The 26,823-nt window shown below is 35.9% G+C and overlaps 1 protein-coding gene and 1 pseudogene across 1 annotated transcript; both read right to left on the bottom strand.

The window, feature by feature from the left end:
• Window positions 1–18,706: 18,706 nt before the first annotated feature.
• On the bottom strand, window positions 18,707–19,150 carry LOC129894809 (uncharacterized). The gene has a single exon (XM_055970442.1). The coding sequence runs from the start codon at window positions 19,148–19,150 to the stop codon at window positions 18,707–18,709; it is 444 nt and encodes a 147-aa protein (XP_055826417.1).
• A 1,207-nt stretch (window positions 19,151–20,357) lies between these two features.
• On the bottom strand, window positions 20,358–22,138 carry LOC129896977 (L10-interacting MYB domain-containing protein-like; annotated as a pseudogene).
• Between the last annotated feature and the right edge of the window lie 4,685 nt (window positions 22,139–26,823).

The following is a 26,823-nucleotide window of genomic DNA, read 5'->3' as shown; positions in this document are numbered from 1 at the left end:
TACAACAATAGCTATCATACAAGCATTCAAATGGATCCTTATGAAGCTTTGTATGGGAGGAGGTGTAGATCGCCCATTGGGTGGTTTAAAGTTGGTGAAGCCGAGCTGATTGGGCCTGACCTTGTTCACCAAGCCATGGAGAAGGTGAGATTTATTCAAGATAGGATAAAGACAGCCCAAAGCCGCCAAAAATCTTACATCGATGTGAGGAGGAGAGACTTAGAGTTTGAGGTGGATGATTGGGTGTATTTGAAAGTATCACCCATGAAGGGTGTCATGAGGTTTAGAAAGAAGGGGAAGCTTAGTCCTCGATATATTGGTCCTTACCAGATCTTGAGGCGGATTGGGAGTGTTGCTTATGAGTTGGGGTTGCCTTCAGAGCTAGCCTCTATTCATCCGGTATTCCACGTTTTGATGTTGAAAAAGTGCATAGGCGATCCCTCGTTGGTAGTCCCCATTGATAGCATTGGAATTAAGGATAGCTTGTCTTATGAAGAGGTTCCGGTCCAAATTCTTGATCGCCAAGTTCGCAAACTGAGGAACAAAGAAGTCATCTCAGTCAAAGTCCTGTGAAGGAACCAATTTGTTGAGGAAGCCACATGGGAAGCGGAGGAAGCCATGAAATCTAAATATCCCCATCTATTTGTGCCTACCGATGAGAATATTGAAGGTATTGTCCATTTCCTTGATTTGAATTCATTTGTGCATCTTGAGTCTTGATTGATAATTGATTAAGAATTTGACTGAGTTTTGATTGTGATTTGTACCCCGAGTCTGTTCTTGATTTCTCGTCATTCGAGGACGAATGATCCCAAGGGGTAGATAATGTAACACCCCTCAAAAAATTTCCAAAGATTCGGGCCCTTCTTGTGTTCGGGAGGGGTCGAACCCGAGTATCTTGAAGTATATTCGTGAGTTAAGATGAGTCTCTGAGGGACTGAGCAGTGTTAGAGGTGATGTGGGGTCACCAAGGACCCCTAGGACCGAACTAAGTCCAAACGATCCGTCGTGGCTAGGTTTAGAATGAGTTCATATAATGGTCGACTTTTAACGACTTTATCTTTTGAAAGACGTCAATCTGGGTGGCCCACGACCTATCAAATTAAAGGTCGTCGAGTCTTCTTTCCAACGCCACCAAGAACGTAAATTTTGGAGTTCAAAGTCAAAAGATATGATGATCCTAAGATGAACTAGCACGGCAGGAATTTCATTTTTGGCCTGGGTTGCAACTGCTGGGGAAATGGCCTTGGCGCTGTAAGGGCGCAACGCGCCACTATCGCGCCAGAAACATGCCTTAGTAGTTTGGTCCTTGGCGCGACGCGCCACTAAAAGTTGTGTAGGGTTTTTCAGGCCAAATTTCCAGAACCCAAAAAATATGGCCTTGGCGCTGTAAGGGCGCGACGCGCCACTATCGCGCCAGAAATATGCCTTAGTAGTTTGGTCTCTGGCGCGGCACGCCACTACGAGATGTACAGGTTTTAGGCGTATTCAGCCTGGCGCTGCAATGGCGCGACGCGCCACTATCGCGCCAGGTGCGTTTTTAGCCTATTTTCAGAACTTTTGAGGAGGGGTAATTTGGGAACTTACCCAAGTTATATAGGTATTGCCTTTGGTCATTTTGCGATCAAAAATTTCCAGCCCTCTCTCTCTCTAAAAGCCCTAGAAATTCCTCTCTCCCTCTCTCTTCTTCATCTCCTTCTTCTTCTCCATTCTCAACAAAGATTTGTCCCAAGAGCTTCAAGATTTGAGTTCTCCATTGAAGACCCAACATCAATGTTTTCTCCAAGTCTTCACTAAGGTATGTAAGGATATCCAAAACATGGGTTGAGTCCACCCATGTGCCCTACTCTTGCCTTGAGGTTAGATGTTCATGAAAATAGAGTTTCTTAGTATGGTTTATGTTTGTATGAACTTTGTCTCCTATTTATTTGATGCTATATGTGTTGATGTTGTTGATCTAAGAAGTCCCTAAAATCCTTCATTTTAGTATGAGTTGATGGAGATGACTTGTTGTTATATCTTGTTGATCTCTTTAGCCATGTGATTATGTTGTTTAAGTTAATTTCCTTAAATGCGCTATTCTACTTGAATTGTTGAGTTGAAGTCATAGAGTTGTGTTGAATCTTGAGGAGATGTCATAAATGTTTATATAAATGAGGTTTGATTGAGTTGATGTGAGGATGGAATTGACGAGTGGACAAGGTCCTAAATGAGACTTGCCATTATGACTTAATTGAGTTGAAATGAGGACCGAGTTGATGAGGTGGCAATGTACCACATGAAACTAGCCGTGAGGGCTTGTTTGAGATGATTAGAGGAGTTTTATGAGCATGGAGTCATGGGAGGAGTATCGAGCACTGAGGCGGGTGAGAGTACAGTCCATACTCGAACCCTAGAAACTACGCCGCCAACGTAGGTAGAGATGGAACCGTTAAAGTCGGATGCTTCCCTTGGGATCGAACCGTTAAAGTCGGATGTTTCCTATTTTATTGTCCTGAAATGATAGGACTTGACTAATCGATGGTATCCATGATTAGGGAGGCGTTCATGCCCTGGCAAGGTATGGACGGACGTGGCAACAACGTCTGATTGTTGTACTATCACCGGCTCATAGGTGATGGTTGTCGGTTAAGAGAAACTCCCATTTAGGTCTTGATAGTGCTCTGAGTCAGTTGAGTTGAGTGGTTTATGAGTTAGCCCCGTCTAAACTATTCTTGTTAGACTTAGGATATTTGAGTGAGTTGTCCTATATATATATATATATATATATATATATATATACGAGTTGAGGTGCTGAGTAGATGTTGATGTCTTCTTGATGTTTGTTTCATCCGGCCATTTTACATACTCGTACATTCCATGTACTGACGCCAATTGGTCTGCATCATTTCATGATGCAGAGACAGGTACTAGAGATCATCAACCGGCGCTCCGTTGAAGATCCACATACACTTCCAGCTAGTTGGTGAGTCCTCCTAGTTCCCGGAGGATATTGAGCCTTCTTGTACAGTTTTGTTGTCATTTCTTTTATTTTGAGTGTTGGTAGTCATGGACTTGTCATCGGCACCTTCTAGACTTGAATAGAGGCTTCACAGACTAGAGTGTGGGAAGGTTGGACTGTTATTTTGAGGAGTCCTATTTTACTTGTTTTGTTGGAGTTGAATATGTTTGGCCTTTGGCCCTGCAATGTGAATAGTATGCTATGATTGACCCCTCCTTTGGGTGAGTGTGATTGAATGATGAGGTGACTGAATCAGGTGGTTCGCTTGAAGGTCAGAAATGGATTTCAAGTGCCGGTCACATCTAGGGTACCCTCCCGGGGCATGACATTGATGTCATGGATGATGTTAAATGGAGGACAATTTATGTCATGAGTGATGTAAAATGTATCTAGATCTTTCCATGGTAGGTGAAATGAGTTATCTTTGACAGAATACTTCTTTTTGGAGCTGCGTTTGAACAGGATAAATTCCTTATTAGGATTTGGTGTCTTCATAAGAATTGTAGATATAGAAGTCTAGTTTTATGTCATTCAAGAATAAACCAATTTGGATAATTCTGCAGTAAGATATGATTTTTTTCTATAAACACTCCTTTCCGTCACAGCATTCTGTCTTACAATAATTAATTTATTTGACCTACTTAACCTCCTAAACTTAAAATATGGTATTCACAAAAGTTGTAGGTAATAATCTTGTGGTTACTCAGAAATTTGAATCACCTAATTTGGACAACTCTATAAAAGGTTGTGCCCAAATTACAGAGGTTGTATCATTTTTAGGCGAGAATTGAGACATCGTATACAACGTTTTTAGGGGATGTTACACGGATGAATCGAGGCTTCCAAACCTTCCAAAAGTAATAGGAGTGTGTTCTTTCTTGGCCCTCTTTTAAACTGTCTATGCCTTTATACCTGGTTATAAAAGTCAGAAAGAAAGTAGCTTCTTTGATATTATTCCTTATCGAAGTAGATAGCAATTATAATTTTACCAAAAAAACTTCAACTTTTTAGCTATTCTAAATAACGTGCCCATGAAGGGATATATCATTTTCCTTATTATTCCTACAACTAATTTTATTCTTTCACTTTTTATATTATAGCAACTTAAAAATATGCTTGGGAGCAAAAAGTGGGGGGAAATGAGAGTCCTAAATTTTAATTTAGTACGAATGTAGTCATGGTTTTCTTTATAAAATATTGTGTTGTTTTAAAGTACTTTTGTAATTTTTTATTTGACTAGAAGTCTGCAAGTTAATTATTTGAAAAGATGGATCGGATGAAACTAAGACTTTTTGGACACTTATAAATGTAGAAGAAAATATATTTTTTTCAAATCTCTTATATATAAAAATGTAGATCTCTTATGAAAAGGCCATAAAACTAATTTTTAAAACATCGTAAGTAGCCTACAAAATCAATACTTATTCAAGTTAATATCTTATTCGGCCAAATTTTTGAGACATCAAAGTATTTATTTTTCTTTTCAAAAGTACTTATTTTAGAAAATTCAATTATTTGGCCAAGTTTTTAGAGGGGGGTGGGGGGAGGAAGTATTTTTGAGCGGTAGTAGAAACATTTTTTTCAAAAGCTAAATTGTAATGACCCGATGGTCATTTTCTTTATATCTATGAATTTTGATGTTTAGAACTTTACTGTAGCGACCCCAAGTTATTTATGACTTGATAGAACTGACAGTTCCATCACTTGATCGTTCGTTTGATTTTTATGCAAGTTCCCGTATTTTGGAGCTTTTGAAACTTAAACGATTTACTTCAGTCAAAACTTCAGGCAAACGGTCTCAAAATGCAATTTTGAAGGTATCTTAGCTCTAGAACATCAAGTATGGTCTAGTAGGACCTTTCGTTCAGCTCCCAAGGCTTTCAGTCTCATTTTGAGCAACCTTGTGGCTTTTGGCTATAATGGAGCCTTGGATGTGGGACTCACTTTTTTAATCGAGATGACCTTGATTGAAAGTTTCGAAATCTTCATCGATTCCGAAATGTCAAATTTGATGGGGTAGCATAGTATTTTGTGCACACGGGGTTCCAAACCAATTCTGAGAACCCGATCAGAGTTTGTTGGGACTTAGTAAGTTTGGGCTGGTGCCTGTGCTGGTGTAGCCGCCTAAGCGGTCATGACACTGCTTTAGCGGCTAAGGCGCCACTAAATAAGGACTTTCCAACAAGGGCCTAACTGCTTTAGCGATCCTTACACCACTTTAGCGGTCATCGTTGATATTTTATATTCGTTAATCAACCCCTTTTTCATTATGTTTTTCTCCCTAACTTGAATTTGGGAGCTTATTTAGAGGTGTGAATTGCTGGTATTTGTTGGAATTCACTGGGGCATTGCTTTGGGATCGTCGGGGGAGCATTGGGGACTCGTTATTGCGGTAAATACTTGTCCCCAGACCTCTCTTTTTTCCTTTAGTGGTGATTGTTGACCCTTTTGATTGTGTGGACTATTTTGGGTGATTTTAAGTTCGGATTGTACCCATTTTTGGGGTACAAGTTTCTGTCATCCTGATGGGCAACCTATCTACCCAGTTGCACTGCTCTTCTAAGTGTATTATGATTTCCACGGCCTCTCTGATTTCCTCCTCGCCCACTTTATAGATGTCTTCTGTAATTATTACCTCCGCCTACCGATACCACTACTCTGACCCCCTGCTATACATGATCAGTCATGTGATGGTGGGGGAAATTTCTCCTTATGTGCCTTGGTTCCCCATGATTATAATACCTTCAGCCAAGAACGACCTGCTTCCCTATGCGAATAAAGCTCCCTGACCATCCTGAGTAGGATTCTATTGTAGAGTCCCTAAGTAACCACCTATAGAAGAGGGCATGGCTGACTGAATTAGCCGTATTGCAAATGTCAACCTACCTGAACCTCTGGAGTAAGAACCATTGAAATTACATGTATTATTGGGCTTCTTAGCCAAAGCCTTGCCCTGCCCATCCCGTCGAACTCCTTCCATTTTCTTCATAAAGTTTGTCACTTCATTAAAGCTTTTACCTGCAGAGGTCTATGAAGAGAAAATACATGTAACTAAATATTCAACCCCTTGATGATCAAATGGTTCCTTTCATCCTCAGTAGTCACCAACTGTGTATCATATCTAGGCAAGGCATGAAACTTAGCCTCATAAGTAGCTACAGTCATGCCATCCTACTCAAGAGCCATAAACTCATTCTTTTTACGATCTCTCAGGGGAACATACTTCTCCAAAAATAAGGCATGAAATTGAACCCAAGTGAGTTGCAGCAAAACTGACGATCAACATTTCATAAGTCTCTCCACCGCTACTTAGCTTCACCTTGAAGCTGAAAAATCACAAACTCAACTCCATGTTGGTGTACTATGCCTAACTTGTGAAGTCTCTCGTAACAATCCAGGATGAACTTGAGGCATCCTCACTTTTAGAACCCTTAAACATAGGACGCTTCAACTTAAAAAACTTGGTCAATATTTCATGATTAGTGCAGTCATCATTGGGCCAAGAAGTGGATGGAAGAAGGCACCAATACCCAATGCTCCATCCATCTGAGGGACTGCAGCAGCAACGAGACAAGCGACAGGAGCTTGAGCACTAGGCACTGTAGGAATGGCTCTAATGGCGACCAACCCACTTAGAAAAGTCTTAATCTGCTAAGCTATAGCTGGGTACAAAAGGGGAAGTCCTAAAACCTTAGCCTTAACATTCTCCTCCTTCTCAGCATCCTCCTCAACCTCTACCTCCATATTCTCTTCTACTTCAACTTGGGGTGCGGGAGGGGCCTCTCCACTCAGAACATCATTAGCTTGAGCTTCATCCCAAGTATGTGCGTACCTTCCTCAATCTCTACTGCGTACTCTTCTCCTACCCCTACCTCTACTACGTCCTCTCACTACAGGCTCATTTTCTGGTTTATTGATAGAAGCTACGAGTCGGACACTGTTGTATCATATGTTAACTATCTACATATAAGAGAGAAAAAAAAAGTTATATACCAATTTGGATCACCAAATACCAATTGAAATTAAGTTATAGCATGAAAGGAGAAGAATATAGAGAGATTTACCAAAGTCCTATAGCCTCTCGAAAAAAGTACAAATATCTATGTACCGATCCACAAGACTCTACTAGACTCATTTGGGTAGAATGAGATCAACAAATATTGGGATCTGATACTGTCATGACCCAAAAATCGAGGTCGTAATGGCACACATCCCAAATTCCATCCTAAAAAAACCATACAAGACTGCCAAAGGGAAGTCAGGCCACAATTAAACACAATAAATGGACAAAAATGAAATTATCCCAAAACTTGGTGTCATAAGTATAAAGAGCATCTAATATAAGGTTCGAGTCTGAAGATACAACATAAGTCTCTGAATGATACAAAAGGCTGAGAAATAAAGATAGACTAGTGACGATCCGAATCTCGGGACCTCACCACTAATCTAAGAATACATAATCTGCTAGAATATCACCTACCACGTGAGGTACTGACTAGTATTTGCATCAAAAAAGGACACAGAAGTATGGGTGAGTACAATCCACATGTACTCAGTAGGTTTTAGCCGATTGAGTATAAGGAATTAATTAAAATTATGAAATAAACTAAGGAATGCTTCCACCTGTAAACAAAAAAGTCTCACTTCGGCATTGGTGTCGCTAGTTTAAATATATAATGGCGCGAGTAAAGTAAATCCATAATAATAGTTCATAATCACAATGCAATGCAATATAATGATATAATGATGTGGTTGTACGGTGGAATCAAGACTGTCGCACACCCTGTCATATACACTTGTCGAGCTGTGCTACCAAGCAGGACCCATGGGGGTCTGGCAGACCATATACCTCAATCACAATATCTCATCATCCTTGCTACCTCCTCGTGGTCAAGGGATCACAATGTATCCACTACCCTATTGTAAAACTGTATTGGTCAAGGACTCAAGATACAAAGGTTTAAAGGTATTTTATTTTCTTTCTCAAAAAGAATTTCCATATTTCTCAATTTCCCATGTTTCATGACATGATGAATGAGGATGAATGCATCAAAACATGTATGGCATGGAAGTAATATTCAACTCACATGTTGTACAACGTTCAAAGTTCTCAAAACTTAACCTACACATGATATTCACCCTCAATAAATAGTAATGGGAAAGAAATACTTCAATTTAAATATTCACCCCTTTCTCAACAACATTTCAATACTCAAATATGCTCAAAACCCCAACTCAACCCCTCAAACGGGCATCACAAGTCAAATAATATACTCAAGCCTCTCTCTCAGGCAAATCATAAATCACATGTTCTCAAAGCAAATAAGATAACAAATAAGGCCCCTACACGGGCTACGTAATACAAATAAACCCCCACATGGTAATACATTAATAAATAAGACCCCACACGGGCAACACAATATATATATATATATATATATATATATATATATATATATATATATATATAACATTCTCAACTCATACTACAACCTCATCCCAAAGTCTATAACATATGAATGACTAATTACCCTATCTCTGTCTCAAAGAAGAATAGTCAAACCTACCTTAATTGCCGAAATTGCACCTGAATACGTCCACCAGACAAGAAACTCTCGAATTCAACGTCCGGAATGACAACCCACTATCAACAATGAAACATACACATCACACGGAGTCCAATGACACCTATATTTATAGGTTTCAGAATGGGGGGTAAAATGATCCAAAAATTAATTATTTTTTAAAAAGGTCAAATATGGAAATTTATTGTACAATCACATTTTACTGGTAATAAGAAACTCATGGTTGAAAAACCCATAAAAATAGAGCTCAAAATGAGTTAGAAATCACTATTTTTCTTAAATTCGGATTAGGGAAGAAACAAATATTTTTGGTGTTTGAAACTAAGATATAGGAGTTAAAATCATCAAATACTTAATGAAAAAGGAAGATTTATGTCAAAAATCGCTTACCCAACACTTTGCCTCGAAAATATCTTTTCAAATCGCCTCAAGGAGTTCAAGAACTCAAACAAATGGTGAAAATATTAAAATGAGAAAAAAGGGGCATTTTGTGCCCAAAAGTTACTGCTCACGCATGTTACTATTTACATGTGTTGACTGCTGACCGCGTGTTGACCGCGCATTAACCGCGGTCAACTTACACCACTACCCTTCAAAACATATTTTTGACCCTCAAAACTCATTCAAAACTTATAAATATAAACCAATAGTGCAAATTGATCAGAAAACACATTACAGAGCCAATGAAACAAGCAGTATCATCATCTGACACTCGAAACTCAATTTGTTGAGCAAAATCAAACTTAGCTCATAAAAATTAAACTTTTCAACTCAAGACCTCAAATCCATGTATTAACCCCCAAATGTGATTTCGACAACTCTCCTAGATCAATTTCAATATTTTGGGGTTGATGGAACTAACGGAACTCCATTCCAAGACCCGTAGCTCCAGTTGGTACCGAAAACTACTTTTAACCCTTAAAGCTTATGAAAACTCAAAAACTCACACAATCCATAACCTATTAAGATTTTAACAAAACCAACAACACAAACAGATCAAATAACACTCAGGGGAACTGAAGATAGGGGTAAAATGATAATTTTGCATAAATTTCTGAAAATGACCATCAAGGTCATTACAATATCCACCACTAAAAAGGATGTTCTTCCTCGAATGGGGTCTCAAAAGGCTGAGGGTACCGAGCCTACATATCAGACTCTAACTCCCAAGTCACCTCCCTAGCAGGCCGATGCTGCCACTACACCTTGATCGAAGTGAACTCGTTGGTCCTGAGTCTACAAAGCTGCGTATGTAGGATAGCTGTCGGCTCCTCCTCATAAGTTAAATCCGGACCAAACTCTACCGCATTATAAGAAATCACATAAGACACATCCGGTATGTACTTGCGAAGCATGGAAATATGAAACACCAGATGGACAGCTGACAATTTAGGGGGTAAGGCCAAATCATATACCACCCCACCTACTCTCTACAAGATTTCAAATGGGCCAACAAACCTTGGGCTAAGCTTGCCCTTCTTCTCGAACCTCATCACACCCTTCATGGGCGATGTTTTAAGCTGCACACAATCACCCATCATGAACTCTAGGAGATGAACCCTCCTATCAGCATAACTCTTCTGACGACTCTAAGCTATTAATAGTCGACCTTGAATCAAACGTACTCACTTCACAGCATCCCTGAGTAAGTCAGTATCTAATGCATCAACTACAACAGAATCAAACTATCCAATGGGTGATCAACACCTACGACCATATAATGCCTCAAATGGTGCTTTCTGAATTTTGGAGTGATAATTGTTATTATAGGCAAACTCCGCTAAGGGAAAGTGTTGGTCTCATCCGGCACCAAAATCAATCACACAAGCCCTAAGCATATCCTCCAACACCTAAATAGTCCACTCGGACTGACCATTAGTTTGGGGATGAAATGTTGAACTCATCTCTAGCCGCGTACCCAAACCATGCTGTAATTCATCCTAAAAGTGAGAGGTGAACACTGAACCCCGATCCGACACAATAGAGATAGCCACCCCATGCAGCCTAACAATCTCACAAAGATAAATCATAGCGAACTGATCTGTATTGTAGCTAGTATTCACTGGAAGGAACTGGGCTGATTATCCCGAGAGATTGTGTCCGCCAAAAGCGCCGCCTAGTCCTTTCAAACCTTAATAATAGCAGACGTGCTCCGACAACCTATCCCAAATTTGGTCAATCGATCGACTATCACCAAAATAGAGTCATACTTATCCAATGCCATGGGTAATCCAGACATAAAAACCATAGTGATACGCTCCTATTTTCACTCAAGAATGGGAATCCTCTGCATAGGACCACCCGGTTTCTAATGCTCATACTTTACTTATTAGAAATTTAGACACTTAGCCATAAAATCAGCAATGTCTGTATTCATGCGACACCACCAATAGTGTGGTTTCAAGTCATTAAATATCTTTTTCACTCCCGGGTGAATCAAATACTTGGAATAATGAGCCCCCTCAAATATCATATGTACCCGCGTATGAACTGCTCAGAACTTATTTTCCCGATGAAGAGGTATCAATTGTAGGAGAAGATATCTCCGAGGTATACCCTGGTTAGAGGGTATTTTTTGATGGGGTGGTGAATCATGAAGAAAATGGAATTAGAGCAGTCCTAATATCAAAATTTAGACAATATTATCCTATGGCGGCCAAACTTCAATTTCATTGCAAGAACAACATGGTTGAGTATGAAGCATGCATCATGGGTCTAAAGATAACTATCGGTAAAGACATTCAAGAGTTGCTGGTAATCAGAAATTCAGATTTACTAATTCATCAGGTTCAAGAGGAATGGGCCATGAAGAATTCAAAGATTGCACCGTACATGAAGTTAGTGCAAAGGTTGTGTAAAAGATTTCGCAAGATCAAGTTTAGGCATACTCCAAGGTTGCAGAATGAATTTGCTGACGCTCTTGCTACTAGCTCCTCAATGATCAAACATCTGAATACAAGTTACATTAACCCTATGGAGATATATTTGAAAGAGCAACCCGCTCACTGTTCACATATTGAAGCAGAACCAGATGGAAGGCCTTGGTATTTTTACATAAAGAAGTATCTAGAAATGAAACTTATAAAGATAATGAAACCTTCAATCAAAAGAAAGCAATGCGTCGAATGGCTAACAATTTCTTTCCAAGTAGAGAAACCCTTTATAGGAGGACTCCATATGTGGGACTTCTTAGATGTGTCGATGCCATTGAAGCTACGAAGATTCTCGAACAAATTCACGCAAGAGTTTATGGAACTCATATGAATGGGCTTACCTTGGCGAAGAAGATCCTTATAGACGGCTATTTTTGGATAACTATGGAGCATGATTGTTGTAAGTATGTGCAAAAAGTCATTAATGTCAAGTGCACGGTGATTTGATTCGAGTACCTCCTCACGAACTCAATTCTATGAGTTCTCCTTGGCCATTTGTGGCTTAGGGTATAGATATCATTGGTCCAATAGAGCTAGTCGCCTCTAATGGACATAGGTTTCTTCTAGTTGCCATTGATTACTTTACCAAGTGGGTGAAAACAGCCTCGTATAAATCAGTTATGAAGAAAGTAGTAACAAACTTCATCCGTAACAATTTGATATGTAGATTTGGAATATCGAATTCCATCATTACCGATAATAGAGCAAATCTCAATAGTTATTTGATGAAAGAGATATGTGAGAAATTCATGATTAATCATCGAAACTCAACCGCATATCATCCTCAAATGAATGAAGCAATAGAAGCTGCCAATAAGAACATCAAAAAGATTTTGAGGAAAATGATTGGCAATCACAGAGGTTGGCATGAGATATTGCCATATGCATTGTTAGGTTACCGAACCACTGTTAGAACTTGCTAGTATATGGGACGGAAGCCATAATCCCCACCAAAGTAGAAATACCTTCGTTGAGAATCATTCAAGAAGCTGAATTGAGCAACGCCGATTGGGTTCATAATCGAATTGAATATTTGGCTTTGATTGATGAAAAGAGAATGACCGTCGTTAGCCATGGTCAATTGTACCAACAAAGAATGATTCATGCTTTTAACAAGCGAGTGAGACCAAGAACATTTGAAGTTAGTCAGTTGATTCTCAAATGCATTTTCCACATCAAGATGAGTATAAAGGAAAGTTCGTGCCAAACTGGCAAGGACCATACATGGTTTGCAAAGTGTTATCTAGAGGTGACTTAATATTGTTCGAAATGGATGGAAAAAAGTGTCCGAAACCAATCAACTCAGATGCCATCAAGAGATACTAAGTTTGAAGGTTTAGAGTTTTCTTTTATCACTTTACTTATAATTGTGTCATTTGCTTGTAATCGTTTCCATGCTTGTTTGTTTTAAATTAACCCTCCTCTTTGTTTGGACTACGTCTGACCTGAATTCTCAAGAATGAGATATGTAGGCGGCCTATGTCAGCCTCGGTCATTTTCCTATTAAATCTCTCATTTTTCATTTATCTCTCGAGAGGAAAACTACGTTTGACCTGATTCCTACCTCAACGGGATATGTAGGCGCCAAAATGGTTCGGTCATGTCTCCCGTAAGTTCTCTATTTATGTTAGAAATTGGGATAAAATTTTTGAGAGGGACTCAAAAATTTCAAAGAAGATCTTTCTATAGAAGAGTCAAGACTAAGGTACATCAGAAAAAGCAAGTGGACAGAATTTTTGAGAGGGATATCTTATTGCTAGTTTAATATTCACCAAGACATCTAACTGGGACCTAAATTTGTTAGGACAACCTCAAAAATGTATCAAGCAGTATCACACGTTTAAAGGAAGTTTTGAATATTTTCAACATGATCACAAATTTAAAGCTAACTGAAAATGATCTTCATCTTCATCTGAAGGTTTTGGTCAGCTGCAAAAGTTCAAGACTAGCTTCAAATGATCCCCAACATTATTAGAAGTTTAATGTCAAGCTCAACAATCTCCAGCATCATCAGAGTTCAGAGTCAACTACAAAAATTTTCAGCTATGTCAGAACTTTTCATCTTCAACCCTCAAAGATTCTGAGAATTCTCCTAATGAGCTATCAGACATGCTTAAAACTTCAAACCAAGGACGTTCATCTAAGCTATGCGTGACATGACATTTGGTAGTGACCCTTTCCAAATTAATTTTTAAAAAACTCATCTTTCTTCAAAGCTTTTAATATATCAAATATTTTGCATAAAATATATTTTTGTCTTATGTCTATCGAGAAGTAGAAAATCAAAGCAAGCAACCGAAGATAGCAAGATAAGGAGCAAACAAACGGAGTATTCAATATAGATCAATTCATTCAAAATTAATAAATTTTCTATTGATACAGATTTATAAAGGATCATCATATCCCTCTGCTCAACAAGAACAAAGAATGTCAAAAGAACAAAGAGTTTTCAAAAGTGATAATTTTCCATGAAGAAAGGAAAGTCATTAGGATTCATTAGACGAAAATAAGACATTCAAAATACAAGCAACAATGCCTCATTCAAATCTCCAGCAAACCATGAGCCACAACTAATATAAAGTGTTGGAAAATGAGTATGATATTCGTGCACTAATGCCGAAGTGATCAGGCACTGTGTACACATTCTCAAAAAATTTCCTTAAGATTTTTGCTCAGTCGTTAGTTAGAACGACAATGTGTCTATTACTTATTTCCTTTTGAGTATAGTAATAGGAAAAAGAGCTACTTTCAAAGCATGCAAGCGTCTATAATGACCTCAAATTGTATTATCCAGCGTCAAAGATATCTAATGGGCATACTAAGTCGCATCAAATATCGAAGAAGGTTTGAAGTGCAACTAGCCAAAATATTTGATACCATGGCAAAAATCGATCAAATATCAGCATCTGATGGATATCGATCATCATACTATCCATAAAGCATCATCATTCCTACCAATGAAGCATCATCATCCTATCAATAGGACATCATCATCATTATCATTATCATTGGCAAGATGGTCACTCATATTATATTACCAGAAGTGGTAATTTTCAAAAGGGTCATTCATATTATATTACCAGAAGTGGTAATATAATTGTCAAGAAGGTCATTCATATTATATTACCGGAAGTGGTAATTACCAAGAGGTTCATTCATATTATATTACTGGAAGTGGTAATATAATTGCCAAGAGGATCATTCATATTATATTATCGAAAGTGGTAATATTACTGCCAAGAGGGTCATTCATATTATATTACCGAAAGTGATAATTGCCAAGAGGATCACTCATATTATATTATCGGAAGTGGTAATACTATTGCCAAGAGGGTCATTCATATTATATTACCATAAGTGGTAATTTCCAAAAGGGCCATTATCATATCATTGCCGAGAGGGATATCATCATCATATTGCATCATATCAATTCATCATCATATTGCATTATATCAACTCATCGCATATTGCATCAAAATTGAAAAAAAGTGGCATTCGAAAAATAATATTATAAATCACATCAACTTAGAAAGTATGTTTTGTTTGCTTTACGTCAAAATCGGAGGAGGCTGACGTGCCGACATAGTAAAGACACTACTTTCCTTATGATTTCTACTAATGTGTTTTATTTCAGTATTTGTCGAGAGCATCCAAGAGGATGAATTATCAAATAAACCACAGGTGAGGATGACATAAAAAAGGATGCATCACACTATGGAACTTTTTCTTAGCAGCAAACTGGGACGTAGTCTGAAGAGGAGTATCAAACACTTAAGACAGGAGTTGTAGAGCGACTTCCATCATAATCAAACCACGCCCCTATCATAAGGCATGTGGGTATTTCTTTAAGTTCGTCAATTTTAATTTCACATCTGGAAAACTTCAACTATCACGGGAAGCAACTTTTCAATCTGAGTGACAATATACCAAGAACTTTATAAATTATGGCTATGTAAGTTCTTAATTATGGGTGTGAAGCGTGCCACATTCATGGCTAAGAGATTTCAAGTTTCTTTTTCATACTCAATTTAATTGTCACTCCTCCCAACCGAAGGTTATCTTAGCATAAAAGATATCCCTTTCAATCGATCGAGTCGAACTACAAACAATCAGATTCCTAAGTTTAAGGATATATAGGCGGGCTCGATATTGAAAAATCGACTGTACTCTAACTTCCTCATCTCATTCCCGAGCATTCTGGTTTCTCCATAATCCGACACCAGGATAGCTCTTTGAATTCTTTAAATTCGTGTACCAAATCAAGCGTCTTGAACTACAAATGACCCAAATTCTCATATAGCCTGAAATATGTAGGAAAATCGATACCAGAGTCCGGCGATAATTTCCAAAGTCCGTACCAAACTCCCTTCTAGGATGATGAAATGTGGTCGGTCAAAATTGGACTTGTCAAGTTTTTTTGTCCAGGATCTCTTTCTCAACCCTATCCAAAGAAAGGGATATGTTGTTGACACCCAATTTTGACTCTCCACAAACCTATATTAGTTTTCGAACTTCTTCAATTTTAAAAAAAAATTAAAATAATTTGATTGCAAAAATCCAAAATATTTTTCATGTTATTCTTAATTAATTTTGTCATTTTTATAATTTGGAACATATATATTTATATATAGTTATATCCTTCATTACTACTTTTGTGATTATTCAAAAATAATCTCAAAAAGATTTTGTTTTAATTAAATATTTTGTTAAATATTTTGGCTTAATTAATAGATTTTATTCAAGCTAATTAATTTTTAAAATTAAATTAATTATTTTACTTTATCGAGATTATGAAGCTCGTTAATTAATTAATGTTAATTCGTCCCATTAAATTTTTAGTCGAATTTCCTAATTAATACCTACAACTAAACAACTTCCTACCCAATAACACCTAACCTACCCAATTACAACACTACAACACATCAATACATAGCACTAAACTACATAATTTCGTACAAATATATACCAATCCTACACCTGTACACCACTACAAACCAACAGCACACCACACTAACCAAAGAACAATTCCCCCATAATCCATTTTCCCCTTTTACACGTATACAACAAAACCCCACTGACTTATTCAATTATCATTCCCACAACAACAACAACCAACAACCGACACACTCATATCAGCCTACTCGTTTTCTCCAAATTTAATTCCTACATCAGCCAAACAAATGATCCCAATGCGAGTACATCTACAGAGCAACATATACTCCTTCAGCATACACACCTACGTACAAAATCATGCGTACTCACACACTATTCCGTCTTCTTCCTCGACAGGAACAACGAACTCCGACGACATTTCAAATCCGTCGTCCAAACGGTAATCTCTTTCTCTCGATCCCTCAATTATTAACTTTGGCTTAGAAAAATATCCCTCAAATCTAATACGAATCCAAGAATGTCAAGATCGAATTCGAATTTTCAGGGGTATATTTTCCTCTTACTTGACTTCTCCTTCCTTCTTTCCAATTGGTATATTAGGATTCAAATTGTTACTTTTTTGCTATAAATAGAGGATATTTGGTGGTCATCAATGAGGGGAAAAAAACAGACAGAGTTGGAATTTCAAGATTGGAAAATAGTATTCTTAGAAATCAAACCCACAAAGGTTTGAGACTCAGATTTTATATTTTTCTTTCAAGTTCTATTTAATATTTTTTGGTGAGTTTGAAGTAAAATCACTCTCCGCTCGTCGTCTCCAGTTCACTGCTCCGGAAGAGGTAATATCTCCTCCTTTTAGTTTTGTATATTTTTATTTTTCGATTGTAGAGTTGAATCTTTGAATATAGTAGTGTTGTTCGTGTTTAAGATTTCATAGTAAGGATATGATTTTGGTTGCTCGAAGATGTCTTATTATTTTTTTTGACAATTTTGTGTCTCTGTTTGTACTTTAATTTAATTGGTCCCTAGATTCAAATATTTGTTGTTATGTTTCTTTGAAAAATAATTTCATAATTAACTGCCTGTCTAAGACTCCAGGCTTTGATCTTAAACGTTTATTCTGTAATTTCTATGTGTGTGTTCTTGTCTGGTTCATTTTCAAAATTCTACTTTTTATTTTATTAGCTTGTCTTATTGTACTGAATTATTTTATTTTTGTTTACTGCTTAAATCATGATAAGATTAATAACATTATCGTTAATTGGTTTGCAATGCTCTGCCCATACCCTCGCAGTCATATGTTTGACAACTATATAAAATGAACTTAAAATGAACATTTCAGTGAAACCTTCAAATTATGCATTAAATGTAAATTATTGTTTAAACTTTACTATCTATTTTTATTCTTGTTTATTTTATGTATTACTTGTTAAAGGAAAGTTTGGGACAAAGACTATATATATATATATATATATATATATATATATTGCATATCTATTTTAATACATCTTATACACGTATGCATATAAAATTTATTACTTGTTTATTTATTTTATGTGTGTAGTATTTTTATTAATTAAATAGAAATCCATTTATTTGCTAACCTTATATATTCAATTTTATTCAATTCATATCAATTTTAGCCAAATTATTCACAATTCATTTCAATTATATCCTATTTGAACCAAATGTGGTTAGTTTTAAATCTTATTGCCAAAAGATTTAGAGCCCGTTTGGATGAGTTTAAAAAAAGTAACTTTTATGTATGAAGTGCTTTTAAAACTTTTATGTGCTGAAAGTTATTTTTATAAATAAGCAGTTGAGTGTTTGGATAAAAGTGTTTATGCTGAAAATAAGTTGTTGATGTGTTTGGCTGTCAAAATAACTGAAATACCCTTAAAGATGTTAACACCATAATAAGTAGATTTAAAAGATTTTTAAACTCTAAAGTTGATTTTAATCAAAAGTAACTTATAAAATGTTTCTAAATAAAATGTTTATTTAAGTTATTTTTTTTATAAAATGTTTATTTAAGTAATTTATAAAATGTTTCTAAATAAAATGTTTATTTAACTTATTTAAGTTATTTTTTTATAAATTTTTATTTAAGTAATTTATAAAATGTTTCTAAATAAAATATTTATTTAGGTTATTTTTTTTATAAATACATGTCTCATTTACACTTTCTAATGAAGTTTGTTGGAGTAATGTGGTTGCTTTAGTATCTTTTGTTTCCAACCGAAACCACTCCACTATAAATACAAGAAGTGGAAAATATTCATATAATACAAGCATCAAGCATTAGAAATGTCACTAGCAATCATATCACGAAACCCCAACCAATAGACATCATTTTGTTCTCCTACATCTTGGACATCTACATTGTTAGCTCTTGAAGTTGTGCCAATATCATTAGAATCAACCGATGGAATATAGATCTCATTCTCGGTTGTTTGGAATACATCATCCACATTGCATTTCTTTCTAATATAATTGTGAATGGTCATAGTAGCAAGTACGATGTCCCTTTGTGTGTCAATGTGATAGTATGGCATGTCTCTCAAAATAGACCATCTTACTTTCCAAACGTCAAATGTGCGCTCTACTACATTTCTACAAGAAGAGTGTAAATAGTTAAATTTCTCAATGCATCCTCTTGGCTCTCGCAATTGTCGAGTTGCACCGCGGCGAAATTCAGCTAGGTGATATCTTACATTATTTCCTTTGTATGGAGCCATGTATCCTTTCATGTGTGAATATCCTGAATCAACTAGCTAATATTTGTTTCCGCGTGGATGTGGAAAGTTGAGCTCTTCTCTACGAAGGGCATCAACAAATATATGACTATCGTGAGCTGCTCTTTCCCATCCAGCCCATGCAAATGTAAAACACATATTAAAATCAACAACGGCAAGAATATTCTGAGACGGATAACCTTTACGTCCAATATATGGTATCTCTTGACCTTGCGGTAATCTAGCTTTAACGTGTGTGCCATCAATTGCTCCAATACAGTCCTACAAGAAGTGAATGTAAATTAAGAGAGATTTTTAGTATTATGCCATATTTTGGACAACTTGATGCAAATATATTAAGAAGGTAGGGTATTAATTGAATTGATTGAGTCAAACAAAAATTGTGTGACGTTGATTTATTTAATATTTAATATTTAAACTACTAATTTAAGTAAGGCATGGTGCATTTTGTTCTATGTTAATTAGTTAGTATGTCATGAACTTTTTAGTTAAATAAAATTTAATACAGTTGGCCAGTAGCTATAACTAGTAAAGCATCTTAGTTAAATGAATTTAATTTTATATATTGACAATTTGACGGTAGAAAAAAAGTTTATATATAATTAATACTAGTAAGGGTGTACATACGCTAGGTTGGTTGAGGAAAGGGATTTGGTCGGGAAGTAGGGGTATGCACTATAAAAAAATTAAAATTAGCTATAATGCAAAATAACAAATTATCATAAATGGGGTACTTACTTTAAAGAAAGGGAGATATCTTTGTTTACATGGCTTGTGAGCATCGCAACCATCATTATAATTTGGATGTGGTTGAATGATATCTCTTGCAAGCTTGCAAACGGCCTTTAAAACACTATGAAAGTGTCTATGAATTGTCTCTCTAGAATGTTGAAAGATATCTTGTATCATTCGATTTTCAACTCCATGTGCACAAGTCATCAAGATTATGCCTAACATTTCATGTATAGACATTCCACGAGTGGGTTTAAGCCCATATTTATCAGTTAGGTCATTGGATAGATCAATGAACACCGCTTTCTTCAGTCGGAATTTTTTATAACGAGTCTCATTTCCTCGTAATATCTCTTGGATAAACTCATTTCTAGAGCGCATTGATGTACGACAAGGTTCTTTGCATAGGTATCTTTCACAATACATCAAAATGTATTTACCTGTTATATGACATAAAGCCATCCACTCCTTCTGCTCTCTCGGAATCTCTTCTAGTTCTTGATCTTCATCATCTAACAAATCACTTAAATGAGGAGATACCACATTGCTAATATCCCAACTCTCCATTTAACTGAAAATAAAAATGCCTTAAATTAGTAAAGAATGAAAGTTTTTCCAACAACCAAATTTCAAGATTTTTTAGAAACTCCATCATTTCAGTGCACTCATTTCTATCTTCGAAAAATCACATTGTAAATCTCAAATTGCTATTCCATCAAAGAAAAACAATCACAGCAATACATTAAGTTCCCACATTCATTAAAGCCAACACAACAACAATAATGATAAGGTCTAAGGATACAACCACAACGTTAACACAACATTAACAATACATAAAGTTTATACGCACAACCACAACGTCAACACAACATTAACAAAACATAAAGTTTACACGCACAACTATAATGTTCGAACATTAAACAATAAAAACATTCAACCATAGCAATGCAATCATCCCATTTTCTCAAGGTGTAACTGATAGTTATACTCCAACCAAGATTTTCAAGCTTCATCAGTTTCCATCTTAAGAAACAGTTGACGTACATCCTTCTTAAGAAATATGTTGCAAACATAGTTGTACTTTCCACTCCCAGGAGGAATATCAGAAAAATTTGCCAACATATTCATACACTTATCGATGACGGGATCATCTACCGAAGGGGATGTAGCAGTGCTTTTACTAGACATAAACTCGACTAAAGAGTGTATATCCTCTCTGAATGATGCCGCACCTGATTTTGCCTTATTTTTTTGACTTGATTGCCAGTGCCAGTATCATCAATTGAACCTCATCTTTTAAGTGACGTCTTAGGAAATATAATAGATTCCACATTCTGTATATCATCATTTTCATCATTTCCTTCATCACAAGGATTGACCAAGTGTTCCTTGTCATAGCCACCAATATTACTTGTTCCTTCTTCATCAAGATCTACTCCAATGTATTCCAGACATTTGTTCTTGATTTGCTGCACATGCTCTTTCTCCAGTTGCAACAATATCAGAAAATAACGCATAGTAGCGATACCATAGAAGTGAAAGATCTACTTTCCTGAACTTATTGTATCGATCATCCTCCTGTAACCAAAAAATCAAAAACTACTTTAAACTAACCAAGCAATTTAACAATGAAAGAAAAAAGAAAGATAGTGCAAAATAAATGTTGATGATAAAATAAATGTGCAGAAACAGGAGAAAAATGTTCCAAAAATTATTGGCAGTGATAAATGCATGGATATAGATAGTGAAAAAGCAGAAGAGAAATGTACCTTAATTTTTCGCTCCCACCAATCATCATCTGCTATAATTGTATTTTTCGTGGCATCCCATCCTAAACATGTCTCCCCTCTCATCAACTTCTTAAAAAGAATCCAATCTTTTTACATGTTATCCCAATGATTTTTCATTTGTTTTTTATCGTAGTTTTTTTCTGTGGCTCTATTGAATCCTTCAACAACATTATTCCATCCATCTCTATTTAAATGAGTGTGTGGTCTATGTTCTTGTCTAATCTCATTTTCACACAAATCTATAAATTTAATGTTGGCATCATCATCCCACTTAGCATTACTTCGTGCTTTACTAGTTTCCGACATGATTGAATGTAAATAATCTGAACAAAGGAGATTTGGCATTAAATAAATCATTTCTATTAAATAATAGGATAGACATTTGGCATGAATTACCACTCCATTGGAAGCAACTGCTACTACTACTGTTAAGAACACCACATTAGAAGCAACTGCTAAGAACATCACAATATGGAACTCAGTAATAAAAAAGATTGAGAAAAAAATTAGCAGGATGCCACAAGAGGTATTTACCAAAAGGGGGTAAGGATGTACAGGTCAATATCACACCACAAGCATCCAAACAGAAAATTCTTCAAGCATACAAGATATCGAAAATGGTATTTTGCAGCACTGTAACTATAACTAATCTATCAGAAGTCAAATCAAGCATATTAATGAAAATTTAAACTTTCAAGTCCCTAATCTAGATATTTATCCAGAAAAAGAAAATCTTAACATTAATAGAGACCACAGATAGTAATCCAGATCCTCCAATGTTTGATCAGAATACTATTTTTACTGGTTGGATATTATCTTAGTTCAATCAAGTGCTTAATTATCAATCAAGGGGGAACAAAGCAAGCACATTCCATTACCACTTCCATTCAACAACTTTAAAAACTATAGCAAAGCATGGTCTTTATAGACCTCTTAAGAAAATTACATGTACATAGATTGTGTATATATATGTGTAATATACAATCTTCACACCAGCAACTCAAATAAATAGGAACCCTCTTAAACAGATTTTATCAAATAACCTTAACATTCTTTATATAACAAAAATTGTATCTTTATATAATAACAATTATATCTAACAAAAATTGAATCTTGGAAACTATATAGAGAAAATATTTGATAGATAAAAGGTAGTTCATTGAGGTGGGTATGTGGGAGGTTTTGGGGCCGGGGGGGGGCAATGGAGGGACAGAATTGAAAGATTGAAGAAAATCCCTCACAATGATATTTTGGGAAAACTTCAGATTAGTTTTGATGGGCTGAACAAAGAGGAAACGAGAATGTTTCTAGATATTGCCTTCTTGTACAATCATGAATCAAGAGATATGTGGAATGAGTATTTAAGAGTTGTGGCATCTACTTGATTGGAATAGATTATCTTGTCGAAAAATCTCTGCTATCCATCGACAGATATCCTAGAAATTGATGCATAATATGATTAGAGAAATGGGTGAAAATGTCACAAGGGAAGGGTACGCTAACAACAGAATATGGCTTCCCGAGGAGGTTCGTTTATAAAAAGAAGAAACCAAAATTTTAAGAGCTAAAGGGAGTCCACCGGCATACTCCACCACTTGTCTTGAAAGTTCCATAAAATCTTTTTTTGGTGATTTTTCACTAAAAGCATGCCTACTGGACAATTCAAGAGCTTCATTTTCAGGTAACAGTTGCACTTGATACACGTTATCCCCAATATGACTAATTAATAGGTGCTTGTCTCTTGCTGTTAAAATAATTCTGTTACCCCTACCAAACCACTCTGCTCGACCAACTAAACATTGCAATTGTTCTTGATGGTTTACCTTTACATCAAAAAATTCTTTTCATTCCATTCAACAAAAAAAAAGGTGAACAAGAAGCTCAAATATGAAGATATGCAGAGATTTAACTTTCCTCAAAAGGGGATTTTTGAGATCTACAATGGAGAGATTGTGGAGTGACAGAGGAAGAAGCAGAAATCTCAAGATCGACAAAAGAGAAAATTATTAGAAACCAAAGCAAAATTAGATTTCACAATATGTCAGCAGCTTCAACAATGGCAGTTGTGGTAGCATCAAACTCGTCTCCGCTGTTGAAATCTTCATAGCTATGTATCTCTATTCTTGGTGGACTTCAGCAGAAGAAGAAATGAGGAAAGTGATTGAATGTTAGGGTTAAAATAATAAAAAGGATAGTTTGGGAATTTAATTAAAATATAAGGGATATAAAAGTAATTTACATGGTCAAAGAAAATAGCTTTAAGCACTTTAGGAAAAAAAAGTTAGGAATCCTAACTTTTCATTTTTCGCTGACTTTAAGAACTTTATGGCTTAAAGTTAGCATTAGGCAAACACGTCCAAAAGCTAAAAATGGGCAATCCAAACAGTCTCTTAATCACATCTATACATTGCATTTCCATCAAATACCAAGAACCACTCATCAAAATCGATCAATGGTCCATATCAAAAGATCATTTATTTCCTATTTTAATTCCTAAAGATCCCAAACCCTAAAAAGAAAAATGACTCTTTCATCTTCTCCAACTAAGGAGCAGTGTCGCTCCCCCTCTCACGTACCACCACCTTCACTAAAGAACCACCGCCCCTCACATCTCTCTCACCCTCGCTCGCTGTCACACACTGGCGAACAACCTTAAAATAGCCTCTCTCTCTCACTCTTCTCTTGTCGCCGGTGAGATCACTCCGAACAACACAACCAAACGAACCCTAACGCCCTGCTTTCATCTTCCCTTTCACCGGCGAGACCATCGGCGAAGAACCACAACGAACTCGCACCAAACCTTCTGTTTCAGCTGCATCTTCAACGACTCCATCAACACCTACAAGAAAAAGTCCAAGGACTGCGCCGATGACTTCAGCAACAACCACCAACGATCACCTCACGCCGATGAGAATAACACAGTCTCCATCGTCATTCCACCATGACTGGTGGAGACCACCAGTGGCGACGACACCAATGCCTTCCCTTCTCTCTTTCTCTGATGAAACCCCAAGCACGGATGTCCGACAAGGCTAGCAACTACCGACACTATCTCTTTCTCCTCTCCCTTCTCTAGTGAAGCACTAGACTCCAGTGATGACGACGTGCACTACCTTAGATAGAACTTGGCTGAACAAAAGTTTGAGATGTCAGCTCGTTAAAGATGGATCTGTCTAGGTTCGACCATTTTTTTTTATTTCTTCTTTCTTTGTTTTAAATCTTTGAGCTATTTCATGCTTGTTCTTCTTGTGAAAATAATTTCGTTTTTGGTATTGAGTATTTTCGTGTTTAGTGTTAAGTTTTAATATATGTTGATACTTGATATTGTATACTCTATGTTTGTCTAGTTAAAAATTCCATTTATGTGGTAAGCTTGAATCGTTGGGATTTAGATATTGGCTCACTGATTCTTCAACTTAATTATTTTTGTTAATTTTGATTGTATTTCACTGATCTTGGCATTATTAAAGCCTTTAGTATACTGATTATGCCCTTATTTTCTACACATTTCATTCCCTTAACTGATTAAGTAGCTTTTGAAATTAGAATAAATTCTGTATTTAGTTTAATTGTGTGTAATCTAATTTGTTAAATTGTCTCCTAATTTCAAAGTCTAATTATGGTAAGATGTAATATTTCTTGATGAATTTTTCCTTTCATAGCATATATAATCGATGTTCTTAAATTTGAATAACTCTAAACCTAATTTCTTTGGATTCTCAATTATTCCTGTTAGGGTAAAGGTTATTTTATTTCTGCCCATAATTTATTATTTTCTTTCTAACAATTATTGACAACGGGTCCGCTTGGAATGATATTTGGGACTTTTCTGACAAATATTAATTGTGTTTCATAACTTTTTCACCAATTTTTGAAATAAAGCTTGATTAAGTTTGACCAAATCACAATAATTGATTTGGTTGTTGAAAATCTTGATAGATTTGTTGTTGAAATATTTTGGATTTTGTGGTTGAAAAACTAATCCCTCTTTTAAAATATTTACTCCTCTCATTGACTATTTATAGGGAAAAGTTTGACTAAAAATGGGGGGCAACCATTTTTGTTGATTTTCTTGGTTTCTTAGTAGTTTGGGATAATTATAAAATAAAACCCCATCCTCATTTGATGAAAGGGGGAGAAAAAGAACAAGAACACAAATACAGAGAATAGAGAAAAAAAAAGAGAAGATAAATTTCTACTTTCCATTTTTACATCTAATATTCATTTGAACACACAAGATTTTTAAACCAAAAAAAATACTCATTGCTCTCAAGTTCTTTCTTTTGGCATTTTGGTTACTCTATTACTGGTTTGGATCTTGGATATTGCTACTTTTTGCATATTGATAAAGATCCTATTAACCGGTTAGTAATCTTTTTCTTATTCTATTAATATCCTTACTTTAAGTTCTTGCATAGTATAGCTTGTTAAATAAATAATATGGAAAGCATCCAGGTTAGTATCTAAATCCCTTCTCTCTTTGTGTATACTTTGTTCATTTTATAGAGATATGATAATTGTTTTCTCTTCTCTGTTTGCCTATAAACGTTATAATATCGTATGTATGTTGTGTGTTATCGTATATTGTTTGTTGATGTCCTTTAAATAGGTTTTGAACTCTAGAAGTTCAAGATAAGAAGAGTTGTTGGGAGAGGACTTTCGAATTTATTTAGTTTAATTTTTTGACAAGCTTATGTATTTTATTGTATTTATTCTTTTGACTCTACAATAATCCGTATATAAAAAACTACTCATATAATAACAATAAATATTTGGGGACTATTTAAGAGTGAGGGGAACCTACGTGCTACCTGCTCATTAGTATCGTATATATGTGTGTGTATGTGTGCGCTAGAATACTTGAGATAATTCTATATACATGACTGTTGAATGTGCCTAACTCTCTGAAAATAATGTTTTGTCACCTAATTAAAAAAATTAATTATTTTGTATGTTTAAAACAATTAGCTATTCAATTACTTATTCACATGGCATCAATTGGTCTATAAAAACTGATTCGCTTAACGTTTATTGCCTTTAACTCATATTTCTCATGTACGAATACGTATCTAAACAATGATTCCATAATAGCATGTATGTAAGATCTACTAACTTCCATATATGTTTCAGCAT

Source organism: Solanum dulcamara, chromosome 7, assembly GCF_947179165.1.
Source record: "Solanum dulcamara chromosome 7, daSolDulc1.2, whole genome shotgun sequence".
Classification (NCBI taxonomy): Eukaryota; Viridiplantae; Streptophyta; class Magnoliopsida; order Solanales; family Solanaceae; genus Solanum; species Solanum dulcamara.
Note: the sequence above shows the minus strand (reverse complement) of the source record. Positions and strands in the feature narration are given on the sequence as shown.